Genomic DNA, 25,076 nt, shown 5'->3' on the forward strand with positions numbered 1-25,076 from the left:
CAGTCTTTTGAGGAACCTCAATACTGATTTCCAAAGTGATTGTACTAATTTACTGTCCCACCAACAGTGTAAAAGTGTTCCTTTCTTTTCACACCCTCTCCAGTATTTATTAGCATTTGTGTTCTTGATGACTGCCCATTCTGACTGGTATGAGATGAAATCTCAGTGTAGCTTTGATTTGCATTTCCCTAATTAAAAACTATATTGACCATGTTTTCATGTATTCATTAGCCATTTATATTTCTTCTTTTTAGAAGCGTCTGTTTGGATGATTTGCCCATTCATTAGTTAGGTTTTTTTGTTTGTTTTTCAGTGTATATATTCTGGATATTAATCTTCTGTTGGAAGATTAGCTAGGAAAGATTTTTTTCCCATTCTGTAGGTTCTTTCTTCACATTCTTAATTGTTTCCTTTTGTGGTCAGAGACTTTTAAATTTTATGTCATCCCATTAATTAACTCTTGGCCTTATTTCCTGAGCTTTAGGGGCCCTATTGAGAAAGTCATTGCTTGTGCCTGTATGCTGAAGTGTTGATCTTATGTTTTCTTATAGGAGTTACAGTTTTGGGTCTAATTCTTAGGTCTTTGGTGCATTTTCAGTTGATGTTTGTGCAATATGAGAGGAAAGGGTCTTGTTTCATTCTTCTACATGTGGATAATCAGTTACCTCAGCATCATTTGATAAAAAAGCTGTCTTTTTTTCCCAGTTTATGTGTTTTTTTTAATATTTATTTTTACTTTTTGGTGGACACAACATCTTTGTTTGTATGTGGTGCTGAGGATCGAACCTGGGCCGCACGCATGCCAGGCGCTACTGGTTGAGCCACATCCCCAGCCCCCCCAGTTTATGTTTTTGGTATTGACATTTGTCAAGGATAAGATGACCATATCAGTGGATGTTTGTTTCTGTGTCTTCTCTGTACCATTGGTCTGTGTACCTGCTTTTATGCCATTAACATGCAATTTTTGTTATTATATCTCTAAGTATATTTTAAAGCAGGTATTGTGATGCTTCTAGCATTGCTTTATTTTTTCACTTGCTTACAATTGTTTTGACTACTCTGGATTTTTTATCTTCTAAATGAATTTTAGGACTATTTTTTCTAGTTCTATGAGGAATAACATTGGTATTTTTTTAATGAGATTTGCATTAAATCATATATCATTTTGGTAGTATGGCCATTTTCACAATATTCTTATAATTAATTAATTCTAATTATTCTAATTAATATTAAGCCTGTGGATCCATGAACATGGGAATTCTCTCTATCTTCTGGGTTCTCTTCAATTTCTTTCTTCAGTTTTCTATAGTTTTCATTATAGAGGTCTTTTACTTCCTTGGTTAGGTTTACTCCAAAGTATTTTTTTTAGGTTATTGTAAATGGGATTGTTGTCCTGATTTCTTCTTCTGCAGATTTATTATTATATATAGGAAATCTATTGATTTCTGTATATTCATTTTGTAACCTGCTACTTTGCCAAATATGTTTATTAGCTCTAGCAGTCTTTTGGTGGAATGTTCTGCATCTTCAGGTATAAGATCATATGATCTGCAAGCAGGAATAATTTGACTTCTTCCCCTCCCTATTTTTATCCCCGGTATTTCTTTCTCTTGGCAGGCCACACTTTTTGAGTCCGTATTGGAAATAAAAGATAATGTATATAAGTCATCTATACCAGAACTTGACATGCTAGATAATGTTTTTTTTTCTTTTAAAAACATACAAAATTTAGAAAGTTAATATAAACATTCCACAAGCAGAGAATTGACATGAAAGTGCATGTCAATAGCCATCAGAGATGACGTCAAGATCCTGGGATTCACTGAGTGGCTTTTCTGAGTTACAGGTGACCATGGCATCTGAATCTACCATGAAGTCCCCCATTTGTTTAGTGGAAAACTGGAATGAGCAACTGACAGTGAATTCAGAAGCCTTGAGGATTCTTGACAAGATATGTCAACCTGTGGTGGTGGTGGCCATTGTAGGGACATATCGTACGGGGAAATCCTACCTCATGAATCAACTTGCAGGACAGAACCATGGTGAGTGTGGTTCTGGGGCAAGGGAAGTTGCTTCTAACTACAGATAGGACAAGCTGATCTCACTTTCTCTAGGGTCATCTTAAGGAAGAGGCTAATCAATCCTTTCCACTAAGGAAAATTTCTAATTCTTACCAGCATATTCATAACCTCTCACCTATCCAAAATTATCTCATTCTTTTGTCCATTAATAAAGAGCTTCCCAATCTTATAAAAATATCTGCTTCACTGTTCTTCCTGATGCCATCCACTCTCACCTTCTCAGGAGTTGAGCTGTAGCAATCACCCCCTTTCCCCTATCTGAATCCTTTTGTCCAAGCAACATGGCCATTTTATGTAGCATGAAAATATAATTAAGTATGTCCTTAAAAAATGGATGGGCAGAAGGATGCACAATAGGATCTCTTCATATCCAATGTCCAAATTGAACTACCAGTCAATTTTTTTCCTCTATTTCATAGCAAATCTTTGACAAATTAACATGCTGCTCTCTTTGTTTAGTTTTTTTGTATCATGCAAACTATAACAGAGTACAATGTAGTTAATAAATACAAAGTGAACAATTATATAATCACCATGCACATCAGGAAATAAAACCTAACCAACATTCAAAAGCCCAAATCATATCCTCTCATACTCTTACCAAAGCTTATTAATATTTGGGGTTTCAGGGGACACTCTACTCTTGCTTCTAAATAATTTTTCTATAGTCTATTATTCAGTCTACAAAATATCTTAGTTCAACTTTGTTTTGACTTTTATGTAAAAGGGACTGTGGCGTATGTATCCTTGTGTGTCTTGCTTCTTTTGCTCAACAAGAAGTTTATGAGCATCCTCTGTTTGTCACACATATCTGTAATTTATTTGTTTTCAGTACTTTAGAGTATGCTTGTACCAGTTAATTTATCCATTAGTTGTTGATGAGCAGTGGTGTTATTTCCAGGTTTTATCTTTAATGAATAAGGTAGTTATAAATATTCTTATATTTATATCCTGGTGTGCACATGTACAAAAACTTCTCCTGTGCCTTATATCCAGAAGTGGAATTTCTGGATTGCAGTTTCCATATATGTCTTCATACTTTTGTGCCATTTACATTCTTTTTCTTAGGTTTCCACACATCCTGAAAATAATTGGTAACACAAGACAAACTCTTAACTCCTACTGATCTATGAACTGGATAGTTGTACATTATCTATCTCACTATAAATACAGGCAAGTTCCTATTATATGAACTTGTTCACAAAAGTCAGTCTTGTAATCTCTGGGGTCCCCCCACACACTCTATCTGTCTCTCCCTCCACTCCTCCTTCCTCCCCTCCCTTGTTCTGTTTTTCCACCTCTCTCCCTTCCTTCCATTTTCCCTCTCTGCTTTTCTCCCCTCTTCTCTTTTGGCCATTCTTCCATTGTGGCCTAAACAAAGCATTTTGTCTTCCCATTCTTTTATTCTATAGTTTTCATTATAGAGGTCTTTTACTTCCTCGGTTAGATTTACTCCAAACTATTTTTAATTTTAAGTTATTGTAAATGGGATTGTTGTCCTGATTTCATCAATCAAGGAAGAACACTTTTTTTCTTACCTGTAAGAAACAAATTAATAAGCCATATTTTGAGGGAAGAAAGTTTTGAAACTCTAAGACACAGATAATAGAAAGGAAGTTTCAGCAGTATTGTTCTTATTGTCTACTCAAGATAACATCAAGTGGATTGGGACTGTGGCTCAGCGACAGGGCGCTTACCTAGCATGTGTGAGGCATTGGGTTCAATCCTCAGCACCACATAAAAATAAAATAAATACAATAAAGGCATTCTGTCCATCTAACAACAACAACAACAACAATAATAATAATAATAATAACAATAATAATTATAATAACAACAACCACATCAGACAACAATGAGATCATTGCCAATGCTCTGCTAAAGGAATTTATGGTTCCAAAGTACTTTAAACATCTCAACTCTGACTCTCCAACCTTCCACATCATAGTGTCATAATAATAACAGAAAGAAATTGATTCACTTCCAGTCGAGGTTCAAAAGCAAAACCAAGCCATTATTTCCCTCTTTGTGGATGACTCATTTTCCTTTTATTATACCTTGGATTCTTGAGAGTGATGATTTCTCACCACACTTTGTCCTCTCTAAAGTTAGGCTGGGAGTTAGGCTTAGTCCATACCAATCAGAAATCAGATGCTACTATCTATAAGAAATTGTAGACTTCCTACCTATTTATGGAACTCACAGAGGCTGCGGAAATGGGATGGCCCAGGTCATGCTGAAACAATCCTCTAGGAATTTTGTCACTTCCTTTCTCTTCCCAGTTGAAGGAAGGAAGCATTACTGTATGCAGGTGGTCAAAGTCTTGAACTGCTGGACAGGTCATATCAGCCACTGGTTCCAGGACTAGTCTTCAAATCCTTTCTCCTGTGGGATTAACTGTTTGTAAAGAAAGTCAACAGGTGTCACAGGTCTTTCCTGCTTTTTCTTCATTTATATCCTCCTGATGGGGCAACGGAGTACAGTTCATAGGAGAAAGAAAAAAAAAAAAACTCAATAGGGAGGGAGAAAGGGTTGAGGAAACCTGCAAAAGCTAATGTTTCAATACAGGTGTTTGCAGGCCCCAGCTGACCAAATTATTATTTTTCCATCTCTATAAGATACCTGAGATAATTAAACTGATGGAGATAAAATGTTGACTCACAGTTGTGGAGGTTTCATGATTGATTTGCCCTGATGCTTTGGGCCTGTGGTTAGGGAGCATATCATGGCAAGAAGCTTATGGAAAAGCAAGAGTCTGCTCACCTCATGGCAAACCAAAGAGGAAACAAAAAGAAAGAAGGGAGAGATCAGGACCCCACAATCCCCTTCAAGAGCACCCCTTCCCCCATACCCAATAATGTGAAGTCCTCCCACTAGGCCCCACCTACTAAAGGTTCCTCCCAATAGTGCCAAACTGGGGACCAAGACTTATACACTTGGGTCTTTGGAGACATTCTGGATCCAACCCATAGCACCCATTCACAGGGTAATTGAGCATTGAATGGAGGAACTATTTCCAAGGTCAGAGTGTGGGTAAAGGAATCCAGCCAGGTGTGATAAAGCACCTGGTCAGTGGCAGTAGCAGTGGCCTCTGGTACACTGAGGAGGTGAGTTTAGAGTGGATGCCATGATGTGGCAAAGAGAAGAACTATTGGATGGACCTACAGGAAAGGAACAGTGACCTGAGGTAGAGGAACAAGCCCCTGGGACACTGTGGCCCAGCACAATGGAAGCTGGAGGAACACATGTTCTGGTCTCCCACTGGTGTTTCCAACTGGTTGAACTCAGCTTGCAGCCAGAGGACACTGCAGCTCTTCCTGGTCAGATAAAAATACATAGGATGACAGCACAGGATGATGGAGTTTACACTAATTATTAAGGTGAAATAATGCAAGCACTTGAAAGAATAATGTGAATTTGGGGCATGAAGTGTTTTTTGAGAAAGACAGACAACATGTGGATTATTTATCCTTGTGAAATACTGGCAGACAGTATCCTTGCTGGACACTGTACATTCCCACAGATTTAACCCCTGTAGCCCCTGGCAGCTTTTCCTCTCAGCTGTCACTCTATATTGTCTTCTCTTCCCTCACAGGCTTCCCTCTGGGTTCCACAGTGAGGGCTGAGACCAAGGGTATCTGGATGTGGTGTGTGCCCCACCCCAGCAAGCCAAACCACACCCTGGTCCTCCTGGACACTGAGGGCCTGGGGGATGTGGAAAAGGTGAGGCAGAGAATGTGCTGTACTCTTTATTCATGTTCCATTCAATGGGTCACCTCAGTTTGACTACCATGTCATATTCCTGTACTTGCAATCCAATTATGAATAATGAGGCTAAATTCCGGTTCCTCAAACTTCCCTAGCAACTTAAAATACCTTGGTTGTTTGAGTCAAGGTTTTTTTTTTTTTTTTTTTTTTTTTTTTGCTGCTGTGAAAAAAAATACCTGACAACAACAATTTTAGGAGGAAAAGTTTATCTGGGCACTCACAATTTCAGAGGTCTCACTCCATAAACAGTCAGCTCCATTTCTCAGAGCTGGAGGTGAGGCAGAACATTATGTGCAAGATGTGGCAGAGGGAAGTGGCTCACAGGATGATCAGGAAACAGAGAAGGAGACTCCACTCTTCAAATACAGATTTGCACACCAAAGACACACCCCCAGGGATCCACCTCCTACAACCATAACCTACCCATCTTCAGTTGCCACTCAGTTATCCATCAGGGGATTAATTCACTGATTGGTTAAGATTCTCATAACCTAATCATTTCTTTCTTTTTTTTTTCTTTAAAGAAGTAATAATTTTCTTTCAAAAACACAAAAACTTTATATTCAAAAATCAGGTTAATTCTAACACGTTATTCTCAAAAACTTGTATCATGAAATATAAACTGAACCTCTCTATATTTTCTATCTCTATGAGAGAATATAAACGGGCTTTATGTTGTTGTAACTGTTGTTTTTCCAATACCGGGACTAAACCCAGGGGTGTTTTACCACTGAGCTACAGCCCCAGTTCTTCTATTTTTTTTAAATTGTTATTTGCTCTTTTTAGTTATATATGATAGTAGAATGTATTTGGACATACCAGATATACATGGAGTGTAACTTCCCATTTTTGTGGTTGTCCATGTTGTGGAGTTACACTGCTCATGTATTCATACAGGAACATAGAAAAGTTATGTCTGTCCACTCTTCCCTCCCCCACCTCAGCATGTGCACATTAGAGAGACTATTAGGCCTTTGATAACCCAATCATATTTCCTTTGAACCTTCTTGCATTATTTCACACATAAGTTTTGGGAAACACCCCGTATCCAAACCATTACTTAGGTAAATTAGGACAGGTCTTTTATTTTTTAATACTGAGATGTGCAATTTAATTTAATAAATATACATTAAATAGCTGAAGTCCAGGGCTCTGTGCTAAGTACTATAACTATATCACTTAATAAGGTAAAGACTTAGAGCCTGTTTGTAGAGACAAGAAATATGGAATGAAATCAGTAGAAGGAAAGAAATGCAAAAAGTGGGGAACTGATCCAGCCATGAGAGTTAGAGAAAGCTTCCTGAAGAAAGCTCTCACCTGTGGGGTCAATGGGTTTGGTACCTTTATAGGTAGAGGCCATGAAAATAGCCTTTTGGTGAAGGAATCCATTTTAATAATCTTCAGTTTTATCATTAAGATTTTGGTCCAGGTCTCTGAGCTCCGGATGAAATTTTCACCATCTAAAAGCATGAGTTAGATCTAACAAAAATATAGCAAATGGTAAAATTTTAGGTAATTCATCTTTACATTATTAGTTGCAATCAGTCTTTTCTCCTAATTTATATTAGTTTGAATCTCATTGATTTGTAATATGTTGTAGTTTGCATAAAACACTTTCTTTACATCTAATTGCAATTTTCAAGAGAATAAAACATAACCTGAAGGCAGCAAAACTTATGGCTGATGTTAGAACTTGTAACAGGATCTGGATCTATTTCAAAGCCTTTTATGTCTTGCTGTTATCTCATTTCAGGCCTCTTTTCACTCTGGCCTGCATACTCACTGCTTCAGTGAAATAAAAGAAACTTGTGTTCTAACCAGTGAGACTTGCTGCTGCTGGTCCTTCCACTTGCTGGACCCCTGCATCTCCACAAGTCTATATTCTATCAGCTCTTTAAACCTCAGCTAATGACTTCTTGCTCTGAATTCCCAGAGCAATTATTCACATTCATGGGCCTCTCTACTCTGCTATTTTCTTTTTCTTTTTAAATAACTTTGGTTTCCTCTCCTCACAGATTATCATTTGAGCTGTGTTTATATGTTGTTACATGTATCTTTGCCTTCATAAGGTGATATTCCTATGAGCAGGGGCTATCATATGGAAACTTTGTATCTACAAAAATCAAATGCAGGTCTGGCATTTTGTCAAATGTCGAAAAAAGGGTTGTTGAACTTAATTCGATAGTGCTTGCATCCTTAGTATAATCAGGATTACGATGAAATTTGTAATAACAAATTGCCCACATATTACAGGACATCTACTATGTTCTAGGCATTTTTAAAACTATTTTATGCACACTGAGAATGACCTTCATTTGCCTTCATAGCTAAACAAACTAATATTCTGAGAGGGACCAATATAAATATCAATAAAGAGATTTGAATTTAGCATTATTTTATAATTTTGTTATTTCCCCTATATTCAGAAATAGTATAGCTAAAAGAAGGAATGAAGCCAAGAGCGGTGTTGTGTTCCATAATCCCAGTACTGGGGAGGTTGAGGCGGGAGGATGTTGAGTTCAAAGCCAGCCATAGCCAAAGCAAGGTGCTAAGACCCTGTCTCTAAATAAAATTCAAAAAAGGACTGGGGATGTGGCTTAGTGATCGAGTGCCCCTGAGTTCAATCCCTAGTATCCTCCCCTACACACAAAAAAAGAAGGAATGAAAACTACATAAATGATGGAATGAAGAGTGGACTACTAAATTCTTTGTTCCCATGTGATTTCTAGGGTGACCCTAAGAATGACTCCTGGATCTTTGCCCTGGCTGTGCTTCTCAGCAGCACATTTGTCTACAACAGCATGGGCATCATCGACCAACATGCCCTGGAGCAGCTACAGTATCCTTCCAAGAACCAAACAACTATGTCTCATTGAGGTTAATGGCAACTCAGGCTGTTTCTTCTTTCTTCTAACTTAATTGTCTTGATTGAGTAAGAATGGACATGGGGTGCCAGGGTTGTGGCTCAGTGGTAGAGTGCTTGCCTAGCATGTGTGAGGCACTGGGTTTGATCCCGGGCACTACATAAAAATAAATAAATAAATAAACAAGCAAAAAACAAACAAATAAATTAAAGGTATTGTGTCCATCTACAACTAAAAATATACATATTAAAAAAGAATGGACATGAGGAGAAAAGAATATTTATAAAACTTGTTTCTAAGGGAGATCTGAAAATTGTGGTGCTTCTCCTTCCTTAGCTAGTATCCCAGCTATGTGACTGAACTAACAACACTAATCAGGGCAAAATCTGACCCCACACCAGATGAAGTAGAGGACTCCTCTGAGTTTGTAAGATTCTTTCCAGACTTTGTTTGGACTGTTCGAGATTTCACACTGGAACTGAAGTTGGATGGACACCCCATCACAGAAGATGAGTACCTGGAGAATGCTTTGAAGCTGATTTCAGGTATCCGAGGGTGGCCTTGGTGTGGGATTAACTAAGCCCTGTCTTTTAGTGCTTGATATACCTGTTTATTTGCAAATGGATTAAGGCCCTTGCTAATGATGATTGATGATTGATAAGTGACCATGATTTTTATATTTATTTTATAAAAATCTTCAGAGGCCCAAATTTAAATTCACTAAGGAAATTTAGGCCTCATTATTGCACCCATGTATGTTAGAACAATAGTACAATGAAAAATAATGAGGATACAGTCAATGCTACCACTTCTAAGGCTCATATATTACTTATGAAATGTTACTGCTTCTTTTATTTTGAGGAAAATAGTTTATCACACTAGATATGAGTAAACCTAGAATCACAGGAAATATAAGGAATTAATTTTAAAAATATTTCACTCATTATACTAAAGTAGATAGTTACATCCTTCAGAGAAAAGATGTTTGTATAATGAATCATTCATGGGTGGAGGGGGAAGCAACACATAATTCCAGGAATACTGTCTAACCTTTCATTTTACCTTTTTGACAACATCACCTTATTTATCCCACAGACTTACATGGTATCATGCTTCTATTACAAATTTAATCACATGGAGTATATTTAACAGAGTAGATAAGTACTGGTGCTTATCAGTACCCATGTGTATTCATTCTTTAAATTAACATCTATTTGAACAGCTGATTTATGCCACAGAATCTCTGTGAGACAAACTCAAGTCCAAAATAATCTCACATCAAGAAGTACACATTAAATTGAAATTCACTTTAATGCAGTTTTCTGCTCAAGGAATTTCTAAACATAATTATGGTGTGTGGATTTGGGGCTTTGATTGAGAAACATTTTTCTCTACAGTTCTGGGTGTCATCTGTCTTCCCAGCAACATCTGTCCTTATTTCTAGCATTACTTTAGTGAGGAGCCTACATCTTCTTTATGACATGGGACTACAATATCAGAAAAGTCTTTCTGACAATTTTTGTGATTAATCAGTCATTTCAAACTTTTAATAAATACTTTACAGTGGGTTTACCACTAAACAAGGGTTAAGGAGACCATTTACAAGTTTCTCCATTTGAGATGAGTATCTCTTCTTTCTCTCCAAAAATACTTCCTTGACTCTGAGCCCTGATTAAAAAAAAAAATGGATGTTCAAGTTAGCATAACACTGCTTTCTATGATTGAATAAAGATAAACAGGCTTGGGCTGGGGCTACAGCTCAGTGGCATAGTGCTTGTCTTGCATGTGTGAGGCACTGGGTTCAAACCTCAGCACCACATAAAAATAAAATAAAAAATAAAGTCATGCTGTCCATCTACAACTACAAAAAAAAAAAAGAAATTAAAAAAGAAAAGATCAAGAGGCTTGAGAATTACATTTAGACAAAGATTCATAGAAAAATCTCAATCTCTTTGTCTGAAGGCTTGTCTCCTGAATCAGTGTTCTTTTTTATAGGAAACAATAAAAAAATCCAAAAATCCAATAACTCTAGAGAGAGTATTAGATGTTTCTTTCCGAAACGAAAGTGCTTTGTCTTTGACTGGCCTACAAATGACAGAAGCCTGTTGTCCCACATTGATAAAGTTCCACAAAACCAGCTGGAAAAGAATTTTCAGGTGCAATCAAAGAACTTCTGTTCCTATGTCTTCACCAATGCAAAGACCAAGACCCTGAGAGGGGGAATCATTGTCACTGGAAATCGTGAGTTTCTGTTGTCCAAGTGCATGTCTCTGGGGGGTTCAATATGTATGATAACACTGTGATTCTTTTGTGAGTTTGTCAGTAACTCTGTTTGCTTTTGTAAGAAATGTGGAGAATCAGGCATTCGTGCCACACACAGAAATGCATTTTCCTTAAAATTTTCATGTCTGAGGACTTGTTGAAGTCTAACACATCTCACAAAATGAGCACCCTAAGGAAGTGTACTCATCAGAAGCTACTACTAAGGAGAGAAATCTGCATGTAGAGGGAAAATCCCATAGGATTGAATGTTTCCCTGTGAGAATATACAAGATATTTCATGAATTGAAACTAGTCAGAAAAGAATCAGCAGGTCATGAGTCCCATGCCAGCTCATTGTGTTTGAGAAACAAATTTAAACAGCACTAGTTTCAGGAGCATGTGTTCCAAGCAATCATGAAGTCTCGATATGGGCCTATGTTTGTTTCCAAACTCTATGTTGGTTTCTGTAAATTTTTGATAGTATTTTTTTACAAGGAAACTTTCATTTTTATTTTAAATCAAGACTCACAAATTATGTAATTTACTTTATGATAGACTCTTTTACTTTATTTAAATAGGAAAGTATTTTTCTAGGAAACACTAAAAACCTCTTGGTTGCAATTAGTAATTACTTAATGAGGTGAATGTGAGAACTATAAAAGAAGGAGTGTATAGGAAAAACCGTGTTGTTAAATTGTGATTAATTCAGAGAGGAGATAACCAAGGAAGAACAAGAAAGAAGTACAAAAGGAAAAGAGGAAAACATTGAGATAAATAGAGTGTTTGTTGTTATTGTAAAGACAATGCTTAAAGTCTGTAAAAATGATGGGTAAGACTTCCCACGTATTCCCTGTCACTTAGGGTTGGGGACTCTGGTGGAAACCTACGTGAATGCCATCAACAAAGGAACCATTCCTTGCTTGGAGAATGCAGTGATCACTCTGGCCCAGCGTGAGAACTCAGCAGCTGTGCAGAAGGCAGCAGACCACTACAGTGAGCAGATGGCCCAGCGGGTGCAGTTCCCCACAGACACTCTCCAGGAGCTGCTGGAGGTGCACACAGCCTGTGAGAAGGAAGCCATCGCAGTCTTCATGGAGCACTCCTTCAAGGACGACAATCATGAGTTCCAGAAGAAGCTTATTGTAATTGAATTTTTATTCATCCTTCCTTATTCCTCTCCTTCTGGAATGAGACTTGACTCCATATTTTTGATTCCAGAGTTTGCATCATTCTCATCATAGAAAGAACCTGTTTTATTTATTTGTATTTATTTATTTATTTATTTATTTTTGTGGGCAACAGGGCTCTTCAGGATACTGTTCACCCTTAATTTAGTATTGCTGCAAGACGAATTATCCAGTGATTAGCAGCTTAACACAATAAGAATGTCTTATTTCATAGTCAGATCTTTGCACAGGGTGTATGACTGCTCTGCTCAGTGCACCATCCATGGAAAACAAGGAGTGACTTGACCTTAGTTCTCATGTTGGTGCTCTGGGGAAGCCCTCTCCACTTTCAAGTAATGAAATGCTTCTGTAGTCTCTCTGATTTCCTCTATGCCACAGTCAGAGAAAATTGCTTTTAAAAGTTTATGTGATTAGGTGATGCCCAATGGAGTACTCTCAATTTTTTAAAGTTAACCTGTGCTATGTAACATAATCATAGGATTAATATTCATCACATTCACAGGCCCAGGGACAAGGCAGGGTGTGGACACTAAGGGAGAAAACTGTCAGGGACTGCCTAATTCTGCACCTTCACTGGAAGTTTGTCCTTCAGTCGATCTGGAACTGACACAACAGTATAAAAACATCTTAGAGAAAATTCCACTGGATTTTACTTTACAAGAACCAGCAAACAGTCAATAAATCAATAAATCTATCTCTGTATCCTCACAGATTCAAACCCTCACTGAAAGAATTTATGAAGGTCTCAAAATTCTGTTCAGAATACACTCAATTCACTCCTTCAGAATTGTTTGCCATGGATATAATTTCAACCACAGAAATCCACATTCCCTCACAAATTTACTTTTTATTAGTGACTATCCTCATCATCCTCTTCCTTCCCCTCCTTCTAAAAATTTACTTGTTATTAGTGACTGTTAGGGTTTGGGCTCACTGTTAATATCGTAGCTAAATAAACAACCAACATCATGTCTTCCATCTCCATTGTTTTACAGAGACAGAACTTAACCACAGGGGCATTAAAGCGATTTTCAGTTGCACAGAGAATTGATCCAACCTGCGACTGAAGCATGTCTCCCAACTCGTTTCTAGGTCTTAGAGAGAATTTTTAATATTTATTTTTTAGTTCTCGGCGGACACAACATTTTTGTTGGTATGTGGTGCTGAGGATGGAACCCGGGCAGCACGCATGCCAGGCGAGCGCGCTACCGCTTGAGCCACATCCCCAGCCCCTGGACCTTCCTTCTAACAACTTCTTATTATTTTACTTCCCTACATTTTCCTTCCAGGAAATCACAGAGAGAAAGAAGGAAGCTCTCTTGCTGCGGAATGAAGATGCATCTGTCAAATACTGTCAGGCTCAGCTGGAGCAGCTTTCAGAGGCCCTGATGCAAAGCATCTCAAGAGGAGCGTTCTCTGTTCCTGGAGGCCACAGTCTCTACTTAGAAGCAAAGAATAAGGTGGAATTTGACTACAAGCTTCTGCCCAGGAAAGGAGTGAAGGTGAGGAATAAGGAGATAGGGGTGGCCAACAGAGTGTGGTCACAGGGTCTGTGTGGCTACGTCTCAAACTCTATGCTCACAGCACTATTTGTGAAACAAAGACAGAGAATGGCAATATAATGACTTTTATAACATTTTATATGCACTATTCATTAGACACTCTTAAATAAACTGAAAATAGTTCTTCCAAGAGAGAATTTGCAACTAGGAATTAGGGTAAAACTAACCATTTTTTTTCTTTTTCAAAAAGTATATATATATTTTTGTGCCAAGTAAGTAGGTATAATATAAAGGAAATAACCTTGTTTTTATGAAGTGTATCATACTTCAAATGGGTAAGATAATATTTAATTGGATATGGTGGATTAATACTATATGTTGATGGTAACTGGTGTGTGCTGATAGTAACAATGTGGATGATGAGGAGCAGTTGTTAACAGACATTGAACGTTCACTTCCTACACCAGGTACAGTTCCAGGTTATTTTCTTGCATTACCAATTTAATTCTGAGACTCATGGAAACTAGGTACTACTTTCTTCTATATTTATGCAGTAAAGAATTGTAATGCATGAGGATCTAAAAAGTGGCTGAAGATCACACAGCCTGAGTCAGTGACAGAGCTGATAGGGCAGCCTTTAGAAGCTCAGGATTCTTTTCTTCTTTTGAAAATCCTCCTGCTGTTTTCCATGATGGCTGCAGCACTTCACATCCCCCCAGCTGTTCTACAAGGCTCCCTTTTCTCCACATCCTCAGCAACTTCTATTCTCCTTTGTCTTATTGATAGTAGCCATCCTCACAGATGGGCTGGGATCTCATTGTGGTTTTCATTTGTGTTTTACTGGTATTAGTGATGTTGAGCAGTTTTACAAATTATCTGTTTGATGTTTTAATTTCTTCTTTTGAAAAATATCCATTCAGATCCTTTCCCCATTTTTTTAATGAGGTTATGTATTTTTTTAATTTTATTTTTTATTCTAATTTGTTATATGTAATAGCAGAATGCATTACAGTTCATATTACACATATAGAGCACAATTTTTTATATCTCTGGTTGTATACAAAGTACATTCACACCATTCGTGTTTTCATACATGAATTTAGGGTAATGATATCCATCTCATTCCATCATCTTTCCTATCCCCATGCCCCCTCCTTTCCCCTCCCACCCCTTTACCCTATCTAGAGTTCCTCTAATCCTCCCTTGCTCCCACTCCCAATGCCACTATGAATCAACCTCCTTATATCAGAGAGAACATTTGGCATCTGTTTTTTTGGGTTTGGCTAACTTCACTTAGCATTATATTCTTCAACATCATCCATTTGCATACAAATGTCATGATTTTATTCTCTTTTATTGCTGAGTAATATTCCATTATGTATATATACCACATTTTCTTTATCCATTTATCTACTGAAAGGCATCTAGATTGGTTCCACAGTTTAGTTATTATGAATTGTGCTGCTATAAACATTGATGTGGCTATGTCCCTGTAGTATGCTGTTTTTAAGTCCTTTCAGTTTAGACTGAGGAGTGGGATAGCTGAGTCCAATGGTGGTTCCATTCCAAGTTCTCCAAGGACTCTCCATACTGCTTTCCAAATTGGCTGCACCATTTTTCAGTCCCACCAGCAATGTATGAGTGTGCCTTTTTCCCCACATCCTCGCCAACACTTATTGTTGTTTGTATTCTTAATAGCTGCCATTCTGACTGGAGTGAGATGAAATCTTAAGTAGCTTTGATTTGCATTTCTCTAATTGCTAGAGACTTGAACATTTTTTCACATATTTGTTTATTGATTGTGTATCATTTTCTGAGAAGTGTCTGTTCAGTTCCTTTGCCCCTTTATTGATTGGGTTATTTGGGTTTTTTTTTTTGTGTGTGTGTTTAGCTTTTTGAGTTCTTTATATACCCTAGAGTTTAGTGCTCTATCGGATGTGTAAGCGGTAAAAATTTTCTCCCAAGATGTAGGCTCTGTATTCACCTCACTGATTGTTTCTTTTGCTGAAAAGAAGCTTTTTTTGTTTGAATCCATCCCATTATTAATTCTTGATTTTAATTCTTCTGTAAAAGGACTCTTATTAAGGAATAGGGGCCTAATTCAATATGATAGAGATGTGGATGTGGGTGTACTTTTTTTTTCTATTAGATGCAGAGTCTCTGGTTTAATTTCTAGGTACTTGATCCACTTTGAGCTGAGTTTTGTACATGGTGAGAGATAGGGGTTTAATTTAATTTTGTTACATATGGATTTCCAGTTTTCCCAGCACCAGTTGTTGAGGAGGCTATCTTTTCTCCAATATATATTTTTGGCACCTTTGTCTAATATAAGATAATTGTAATTATGTGGGTTAGTCTCTGTGTCCTCTATCTTGTACCATTGGTCTACAAGTCTATTTTGGTGCCAATACCATGCCGTTTTTGTTAGTCTTGCTCTGTCGTATAGTTTAAGGTCTGGTATAGTGATGTCAGCTGCTTCACTCTTCTTGCAAAGGATTGCTTTAGCTATTCTGGGTGTCTTATTTTTCCAGATGAATTTCATGATGGCTTTTTCTATTTCTATGAGGAATGTCATTGGGATTTTGATTGGAATTGCACTAAATCTGTATGATGCTTTTGGTAGTATGGTCATTTCGACAATATTAATTCTACCTATCCAAGAACAAGGGCGATCTTTCTATCTTCTAAGGTCTTCTTTAATTTTTTTTCTTTAATGTTCTGTAATTTTGGTTGTAAAGGTCTTTCACCTCTTTTGTGAGGCTGATTCCCAAGTATTTTTTTGGAGGCTATTGTAAATGGGGTACTTTTCCTTGTTTCTGTTTCAGAGGCTTTGTCACTATTGTACAGAAATGCCTTTGATTTATGGGTGTTGAGTTTTTATCCTGCTACTTTGCTGAATTCATTTACTAGTTTTAGAAGTTTTCTGATAGAATTTTTTTGAATCTTCTAGGTATAGAATCATATCATTGGCAAATAGTGCTAATTTGAGTTCTTCTTTTCCTATATGTATCTAATTGCTCTGGTCAGTTTTTTAAGAACTCTGTTAAATATAAGACAGCATCCCTGTCTTTTTCCTGTTTTTAGAGGGAATGTTTTCAATTTTTCTTCATTTAGAATGATATTTGCTTGGGGCTTAGCATAGATAGCTTTTACAATGTTGAGATATTTCCTGTTATCCCTAGTTTTTCTAGTGTTTTGAACATGAATGGGCGCTGTATTTTGTTGGATGCTTTTTCTTTATCTGTTGAGATGATCATATGGTTCTTATCTTTAAGTCTATTGATGTGATGGATTACATTTATTGATTTCCTTATGTTGAACCAACCTTACATCCCTGGGATGAACCCCATTTGATTATGGTGCACTAACTTTTTGATATGTTTTTTTATTTGATTTGTCAGAATTTCATTGAGAAATTTTGCATCTATTTTAATTAGAATTATTGATCTGAAGTTTTCCTTCTTTGATGTGTCTTTGCCTATTTTGGAATCAGGGTGATATTGGCCTCATAGAATGAATTTGGAGGTATTCCCTCTTTCTATTTCCTGAAATAAATTGAAGAGTATTGGTATTAGTTTTTTTTTTTTTTAAAGGTCTTGAAGAACTCAGCTATGTATCCATCTGGTCCTGGACTTTTCTTGGTTGGTAGGCTTCTGATGGTGTCTTCTAGTTCATCACTTGAAATAGACCTATTTATATTTGTATATCATCTTGATCCAATTTGGGCAAATCATATGACTCTAGAAATTTCTCAATGCCTTTGATATTTCCTATTTTACTGGAGTACAAATTTCATAATAATTTCTAATCATCTTCTTATTTCTGTAGTGTCTGTGTGATATTTCCTTTTTTATCACATATATTAGTAATTACATTGAGTTTTCTCTTTCCTTTGTTAGCATGGCTAAGTGTTTGTCAACTTTATTTATTTTTTCAGAGAACCAACTTTTTGTTTTGTCAATTTTTAAAATTGTTTCTATTGTTTCAATTTCATTGAATTGAGCTCTGATTTTAATTATTTCCTGTCTTCTACTGCTTTGGGTGTTGATTTGTTCTTCTTTTTTAGGGCTTTGAAATGTGATGTTAAGTCATTTACTTTTTGAATTTTTTTTTCCTTTATGGAATGAACTCCATGCAATGAGCTTTTCTTTTAGTATGGCCTTCATATTGTCCCAGAGATTTTGATATGTTGTATCTATGTTTTCATTCATCTCTAAGAATTTTATAGTCTCCTCCTGGATATCTTTTACAAACCATTGTTCATTCGGAACCATATTATTTAGTCTCTAGGGCTGGAGCAGCTTTTATTTCTTATTTTATCATTGATTTCTAATTTCATTCCATTGTGATCTGATAGAATGCAGGGTAGTATCTCTACTTTTTTTATATTTGCTAAGAGTTTCTTTGTGGCATAATATATGGTCTATTTTAGAGAAGGATCATGTGCTGCTGAGAAGAAAGTGTATTCGCTCATTGAAGGATGAAATTTTCTTTATACATCAGTTAAGTCTAAGTTATTGATTGTGTTATTGATTTCTATAATTTTTTTGTTCAGCTTTTGTTTGGATAATCTATCCAGTGATAAAAGAGGTGTGTTAAAGTCACTCAGAATTATTGTGTTGTGGTCTATTTGACTCTTGAACTTGAGAAGAATTTGTATGATGAATGTAGATGCTCCATTTTGGGGGAGCATATAAATTTATTATTGTTATGTCTTATTGATGAATGGTTCCCTTAAGCAGTATTAAATATCTTTCTTTATACTTTTTGATTAACTTTGGCTTGGAGTTTGCTTTATTTGATATAAAGTTGAAAACTGCTGCTTGCTTCCACAGACCACGTGAGTGGTAAAATTTTTCCCAACCTTTCACCTTCAGTCTGTTGATGTCTTTTTTTATGAGATCATTTTCTTGGAGGCAGCATATTGTTGTGTCTTCTTTTTTCAATCCAATCTGCCAGTCTATGTCTTTTGATTGATGTGTTTAGGCCATTAATATTCAGAGTTAATACTGAGACATGATTTGTATTCCCATCCATTTTTGTTTATTTTTAGTATTTAACTTGACTTGTTTTCTCCTTTGATTAGTATTTCCTTTAGTGTAATACCTCCCTTTGCTAATTTTCATTATTGTTTTTTGTTTCCTCTTGATGGAAGATTTTGCCAAAGATGTTCTGTAGTGAAGGCTTTCTAGTTGTAAATTCTTTTAACTTTTGCTTATCATGAAAAGTTTTTATTTCATCATCAAATCTAAAGCTTAATTTTGGTTGATATAAGATTCTTGGTTGACGTCCATTTTCTTTCAGAGCTTGATATATGTTGTTCCAGGATCTTCTAGCTTTCAGGGTCTGAGTTGAAAAATCTGCACATAATCTAATTGGTTTCCTCCTATGTGGAATCTGAATCATTTCTCTCATGGCTTTTAATATTGTCTTCTTATTCTGTATGTTAGGCATTTTCATTGTAATGTGCGTTGGTGTGGATCTGTTGTGATTTTGTACACTTGGTGTCCTGTAAGCATCCTGAATTTGGTTTTCCAATTCATCCTTCATGTTTGGAAATTTTTCTGATATTATTTTATTAATAGGTTGCTCATTCCTTTGGTTTGGAATTCTATGCCTTCCTCTATCCTGATAATTCTTAAATTTTGTCTTTTTGGTGGGATAAAAGAAACAAATGAAAAAAATAAAGAATATACAACACAACTATGATATACTCTTCAGATGTTCCAGTCCTCAAAATTCTGATTCATGCCAAGTATTTCATTTCACATATGTTGGGGATGTGAGGGAGAAGAAAGGGAGAGGGAAAAAAAAAAACTTGAAGGAAGAAATACGTATTTTTTTTTTTGGTTGGAGATCAGTATCTTTCCTGCTTCCCTTCTCATCCAATAGGTGGGGTCATCTGTTGTTAGCTGGTATCCCTACCCTCAGGATGGTGAAGGTAACCAGGGTGTCACTGTGCTGGCTTAGAGGTTGCTGGGGAGAGGGGGAATTAGAAACAGGGTACCTGGCCAGCCAGAGTTTCAACCTGGGAGTTGCTCCCACTGAAGATGGTGATGAAGGTGGCCCGAGATGAAGGTGCCTGCTTTCAATGATGGGGTGTCAGATCAGGTGAGGGGAACCGGATGATGGCACTGGATGATGAGTTCAGAGAAGAGCTCTGTGGCATGCAGTATAGCTGACTTCAGAGCCTGGGTGAAGTTCTCGGGTGCAGGCAGGATACTGCGTGTAGGGGACTATCTCTGTGGTGGAAGGGTTCCAAGATGGTGGTGGGGGAGCCCCACGCTGGTAGTGGGATGGGAAGTTGCCAGGTGTCCTGCATGGTAACAGCATTCGTGATTTCTTCTTGGGTCAGTTCTCAGGTGCTGCTGCTGCCAATGGTCTCTCTTGGATACTGAGTGAGGGAAATCTTGTATGGGCGAGTAGTTGGGAGACTTTGACGCTGAGGCATGGAGCCCTGTATAGGCATGGTGCTTCTTGTGCAGGAGCAGGAATTTTGCTTGCAAAGAAGCAGTATTCTCACTCCTTGAGTCCCATGTCATGGATTGACACAGAATACTGCCTCTCTCTGGCTCGCCATCTTGGATCCCTGCTACATATATTTTTTTTAAACTTTTGAGTCATAGAAGTTTTAATATACTTTGAAATTGACTCCTTATGGTTTGCAAATATTTTCTCTCATTCTATACATTGTATTTTTCATTTTGTTGATCGTTTGTGGGCGGTGGAGAAACTTTAGTTTGATATTTCCTACTTATTTATTTTTGGTTTTGTTGCCTATGTCTTTTAATTTTAAATCCAAGAAATCACTGAGATGGCACGTGTCAAAGGTTTCCCCCCCACCAGGTTTTCTTCTGGGAGTTTTACAGTTTTAGGTCTTATGTTTAAAACTTTAATGCATTTTAGTTCATTTTCATACAAGGAGTAAGACAATGGTCCAATTTCTTTCTTTCCTGGCTCTCTATTCTGTTCCACTGGTTTTTGTGTCTGTGTTTATGCCAGTAGCATGCAGTTGTGATTACTAAGTAATACAATTATATATATATCATATATGTGACAAAATATTATTCAGTCTTTAAAAAAAAAGCTCTACCAATGACAACATGGATTACCCTAAGAATATTTCCCTAAAGGAAATGAGCCAGACATAGAAAGACAAATGCTGTGTGGTTAAAGGTCATTGGCACCATAAAAACCAACCACCAAAATAAGGGCAAAACACTGTTCAGCTCATATTAACATAGAGTAGAGTTAGAGGAGAATGGTGATTAGCCAGACCTGAGAGTACATGGAGGGGAGATACTGGTCAATATATAAACATGCAGCTACAGATGAGTAAGTGCAGCACAGCTGATGGACCACTATTACTGTAATCTCTTGTGTACCTGAATGTTACTAAGAGAATAGATGTCATCATTCTCATGACAGTGGAAAATGTAATTATGTGATGTAGGAAACATTTAATAATGCAGACATATATCAAAACATCATATTATACACTTTCAATGTACACCATTTTGTTAATCTCAACAAAGCTGAAAAACCACTCAGAAGCAGTCTAGGAAAGCTTCGTGGTACAGGAGGGGGGAGATACAAGTCAAGGAAACTGTAGACATGACCCTAGATAAGAAAGGCTAGAACAGATGCAGAAAAATGATATGCACATACTACAAAAATGGAGGAGGTATGTGTTTGTAGAACTGCTGCTACGTCTGACTGGGTCTGAAACCTGGGGTGGCTGGTGAGTAGCATTCATGGGAGAGAAGGCTGATACAGGGTTTTCATGTCTCACCAAAGAGCATGGACTTCTGTTGTATCCACAGAAGGAAAGGAATCACAATAGGATCCTACTGCAAAAGATGCAAAATTCAAAGTCAGTTTTGTGATCTATTGAATCATACCTTCCTCATCTGAAGACAGACCTTTGAGCCCTAAAGTGTTTTGGTTTCTTCTTGGTTCCCCAGGCAATGGAGGTCCTCCAGAGCTTCCTACAGTCACAGTCTATCATAGAAAAATCCATCCTGCAGTCAGATGAAGCCCTCACTAAGGGAGAGAAGGCCATAGCAGGTACAGGGAGGTCATAGCTCTCAGAGGGTGGGGAGGTTCCTGCACAGACCTTGACTGACTGGACAGGAAAACCTTCCTGAAACCAGAAGCTCCTTCTTGCTAAATATGAAAGCAAGAGGAGAGTCCAGAAAATGAGTTTTCCATCAAATTTGCAAATATATACTCTTGCATCATGGATATTGGGCAAATTGAGAGATTTCCCTCTTGCCTGTTCTGAAATCACCTTGGTGTGCTAACCTAGGAGGCTAGAATGCAAGCCTGTTGTTTCTTCTCTCTTCTAAAATCTTTGTGGAGCAGCCGAGCGGGCCACGAAGGAGGCAGCCGAGAAGGAGCAGGAGCTGCTAAAACAGCAGCAGAAGGAGCAGCAGGAAAAGATGGAGGCCCAAGAGAGAAGCTTCCGGGAAAATGTGGAACAGCTTAAGGAGAAGATGGAGAGAGAAAAGGAGAACATTCTGAGAGAGCAGGAAAAGATGCTGGAGCACAAGCTGAAGGTGAGTCTCTACAGGACCTGGCAGGATGTGACAGACACTGTCTGATTTCTCAGGATAGGACGGGATAAGATGTTAGATGCAGACAGCATTCCAAAGGGACACTCAGAAGGTAAATGTTTCACTGACATGGACACCTCAAGTGCACCTGGATCCTAATGAAGCCTATAAATCTAGGAGACTCCAGTACTCTGTGTATTGATAGACTTTCAAGGGTATACATAATAACCCCCAGGGTGGTGGATTATTCTTTGTTGAGATTATGTGCCCCAGTTGAGGAGGATTCTGGCACAACCATCCAAGAGACCTGGAACAGATCCTTCTGGTCTGCATGCATCAGATTTGGCCTCATATAAGATAAGGTCAGTGAAAGATCAGAAATTGCTCCTCTTGCTTTTGTGTCTTCCTGGTTCATCTATACAAGTAGAGTAAAACAAACCTGTGTCACAACCAGGAGCTTGATGACCAGTGTTCTGTACAAGGGCAGGATTTCCCATGACTTGTTAGAGGGTCACAGCCATGCCACCTTGGTGGATCTGAGAATCAATCAGAATTCATCCTCATTCTCCCCGACACAGCATCCTTTGTGCTGGAATAAAATCCCTGTCCACCTCCTGTGAGTGTGAGGAAATCTCAGAAGTGTGTAAGCCCTGGGTACTCCCCCTCTTCAGGTCAAAGGTCTGGAAATATCAAAGAATTTTCTAAGGTGGTAGAGAAATGGACACATGTGCTTAACTGCTGAATTTGTTAAATATAGAACTCTTGGCGGTTTATAACCAGGGATTCTCAAAAGTGGACTCTTCCTCTCTTATAGGTCCAAGAAGAATTTCTTACTGAAGGATTTAAAGAAAAATCTGAGGCATTAAGTAAAGAGATAAATCGACTAAATGAAGAGATTGAAGCATCTAAAAGAAACAGTCGCTCGATATTTTCACAGATCCTTACTGGAGTTGGCAGTGTTTTCCTTGCAGTACTCCCTGGGGCTGGTAAAATAGTTGGTGCACTGTTGACTGCCATAGGCAGTCTTTTTGAATAACCTGAGGATTCCTGATAGGAAACTATAAAAAGAGGCATCTTTTATTTGAATAGCTACTTTTTAAGGTACCTGTGTCATATCAGTTTCATTCAAGAGATGTTCGAGAATAAAAAACACTTATCAAAGATTATCAGAGCATATTCTAAGAGAAACAATCTTTATTGAAGAAATCAGAAATGACTAAGACAATATGAGATGATTTCTAGAGAAGACTTTAAGTAAAACAAAAAGTTAAATAGCAATATGAAGAAAATATTTGAAATTCATATATGAGGAGCTCTGTGGGAAGTGACTAACAACTGCATTAAGTGGAAAGAAACATAAGACAAAATTTAAATTTACTAATAAAAAAGTGTGCACAATAAAACTGTGAAGCACATAGCTTTGCCTTCTTAGTGGGTAGTGAAGAACAGGTTTAATAATATACATAAAAATTTAAAATGCACATACCTCTGATCTAGCAATTCCACATATAGGACATTCTCTTATGTATCTCTTCACTCAAATGAAAATGATATTTGTAGTGGTTGACTTATTTCAGGATCATGATGATTACAAAAGACTGGAAGCAACTGAAAGTTCCTCTGTCAGGTACTGATGTGGTAAATCTTTGGACATGCTTTCAGAATAATACCCTCTATTGATCGTTAAAAGGATGGGGGTGGGAGTTGTATGTGTCGGAAGACATCTCCAAGAGTCATCTTAAGTGAAAAAATATAGAAAGTGTGAATAATTTATAAAATAATGAGTATGTACATATGTTATAACCTACATGTGGAAAATACAAAATAAACTAGTATATATGTCACAATAGGAAGGCACCTGTCTAGTTGAGGTGAAAGAAGACAGAATGACTCACTTTATACTATATTTTCTTCCATGCCTTAACACTTCCTATGGATTTGTTATATTCGAACAAATATGAATTCAATTAGCAAAATTAAAAATGAAATAATACATGACTGGAGAAATCCCAGGACAGGAGGAAAGTGTTTAATACTACTAGAAATAGCAAAAGTCAGCTCAACTAGAAAAGTCTGCTCCTGAGAATAAGGAACTAGAGAGCACAAGACATCCTGATTTTTTGTTTTTCATTATGACCTTTCAATAAGGCCTTTAAACATCTATTCCCCAGTGTATGTTCAGATAGAAGTCTCCTGGGATTTTGACTTGAATGGTCTACAAATTCTGCCCCACATTAATAAAGAAGGGAAATTTTTTTTCATTTGAGTTAATTCAACATTTATAGAATAATAATAATAATTATTATTATTTTGTGGTGCTAGGGATTGAAGCCATGGCCTTGTGCATGCCAGGCAAGTACTGTATCAACTGAGCTAAATCCCCAGCCCAACATTTTAGTAATTCTTTCCAGGTGTCTAGTGCTTCAGACTTACAGCCAGAATGAACTCCTAGTAATTCTACAAGCTGGGCATGCTCTCGTGACTGTGGACCTTTACAGATACACAGAGGCTTCCTCATCAGCCCAGCTTCCTCACCTCTTATCTTTATTTGTCAACCTATGATATTCCATGAAGTCTCCTATCTAACTTCCAGAGATAGGATGGAGCGTCCCTCCTCTCTGCTTTCATTGTGCCATATTGTCTCTCTACCATAGAGCTTTTTTAATATATATAATTGTGAAATTGAAAATGCCTGTCTGCTTCTTTTTGCCACCTCTTGTTCTGAGGTACATGGTCTTCTTCATCACCTGATCTTTAGTTCCAAGCACAAAGCCCAGAAGTACCAGGTATGAACTGTTTAAACACATGAGATGCCCTTCAGGAGGGCCCCAGTTGACCATGTCCTCACCACATTTCT

At 37.4% G+C, this 25,076-nt stretch overlaps 1 protein-coding gene across 1 annotated transcript; it reads left to right on the plus strand.

The window, feature by feature from the left end:
- The first annotated feature begins 1,852 nt into the window (after positions 1 to 1,852).
- On the plus strand, positions 1,853 to 23,255 carry LOC113193017 (guanylate-binding protein 3-like). Its single transcript, XM_026403330.2, has 10 exons — positions 1,853 to 2,042; positions 5,677 to 5,804; positions 8,579 to 8,688; positions 9,062 to 9,258; positions 10,709 to 10,954; positions 11,837 to 12,117; positions 13,452 to 13,664; positions 21,629 to 21,731; positions 22,029 to 22,222; positions 23,034 to 23,255. Exons 1-10 carry the CDS (start codon positions 1,853 to 1,855, stop codon positions 23,253 to 23,255), a joined length of 1,884 nt encoding a protein of 627 aa, XP_026259115.1.
- The last annotated feature ends 1,821 nt before the right edge of the window (positions 23,256 to 25,076 follow it).

Source organism: Urocitellus parryii, chromosome 11, assembly GCF_045843805.1.
Source record: "Urocitellus parryii isolate mUroPar1 chromosome 11, mUroPar1.hap1, whole genome shotgun sequence".
In the NCBI taxonomy this organism is placed as follows: Eukaryota; Metazoa; Chordata; class Mammalia; order Rodentia; family Sciuridae; genus Urocitellus; species Urocitellus parryii.

Coding starts and splice junctions, on each gene's coding strand:
- LOC113193017 (XM_026403330.2), top strand. CDS start 1,853: ATGGCATCTGAATCTACCATGAAGTCCCCCATTTGTTTAGTGGAAAAC. Junction 8,689..9,061: donor CATGCCCTGGAGCAGCTACA/GTATCCTTCCAA, acceptor CTAGTATCCCAG/CTATGTGACTGAACTAACAA. Junction 13,665..21,628: donor TGCCCAGGAAAGGAGTGAAG/GTGAGGAATAAG, acceptor TTGGTTCCCCAG/GCAATGGAGGTCCTCCAGAG.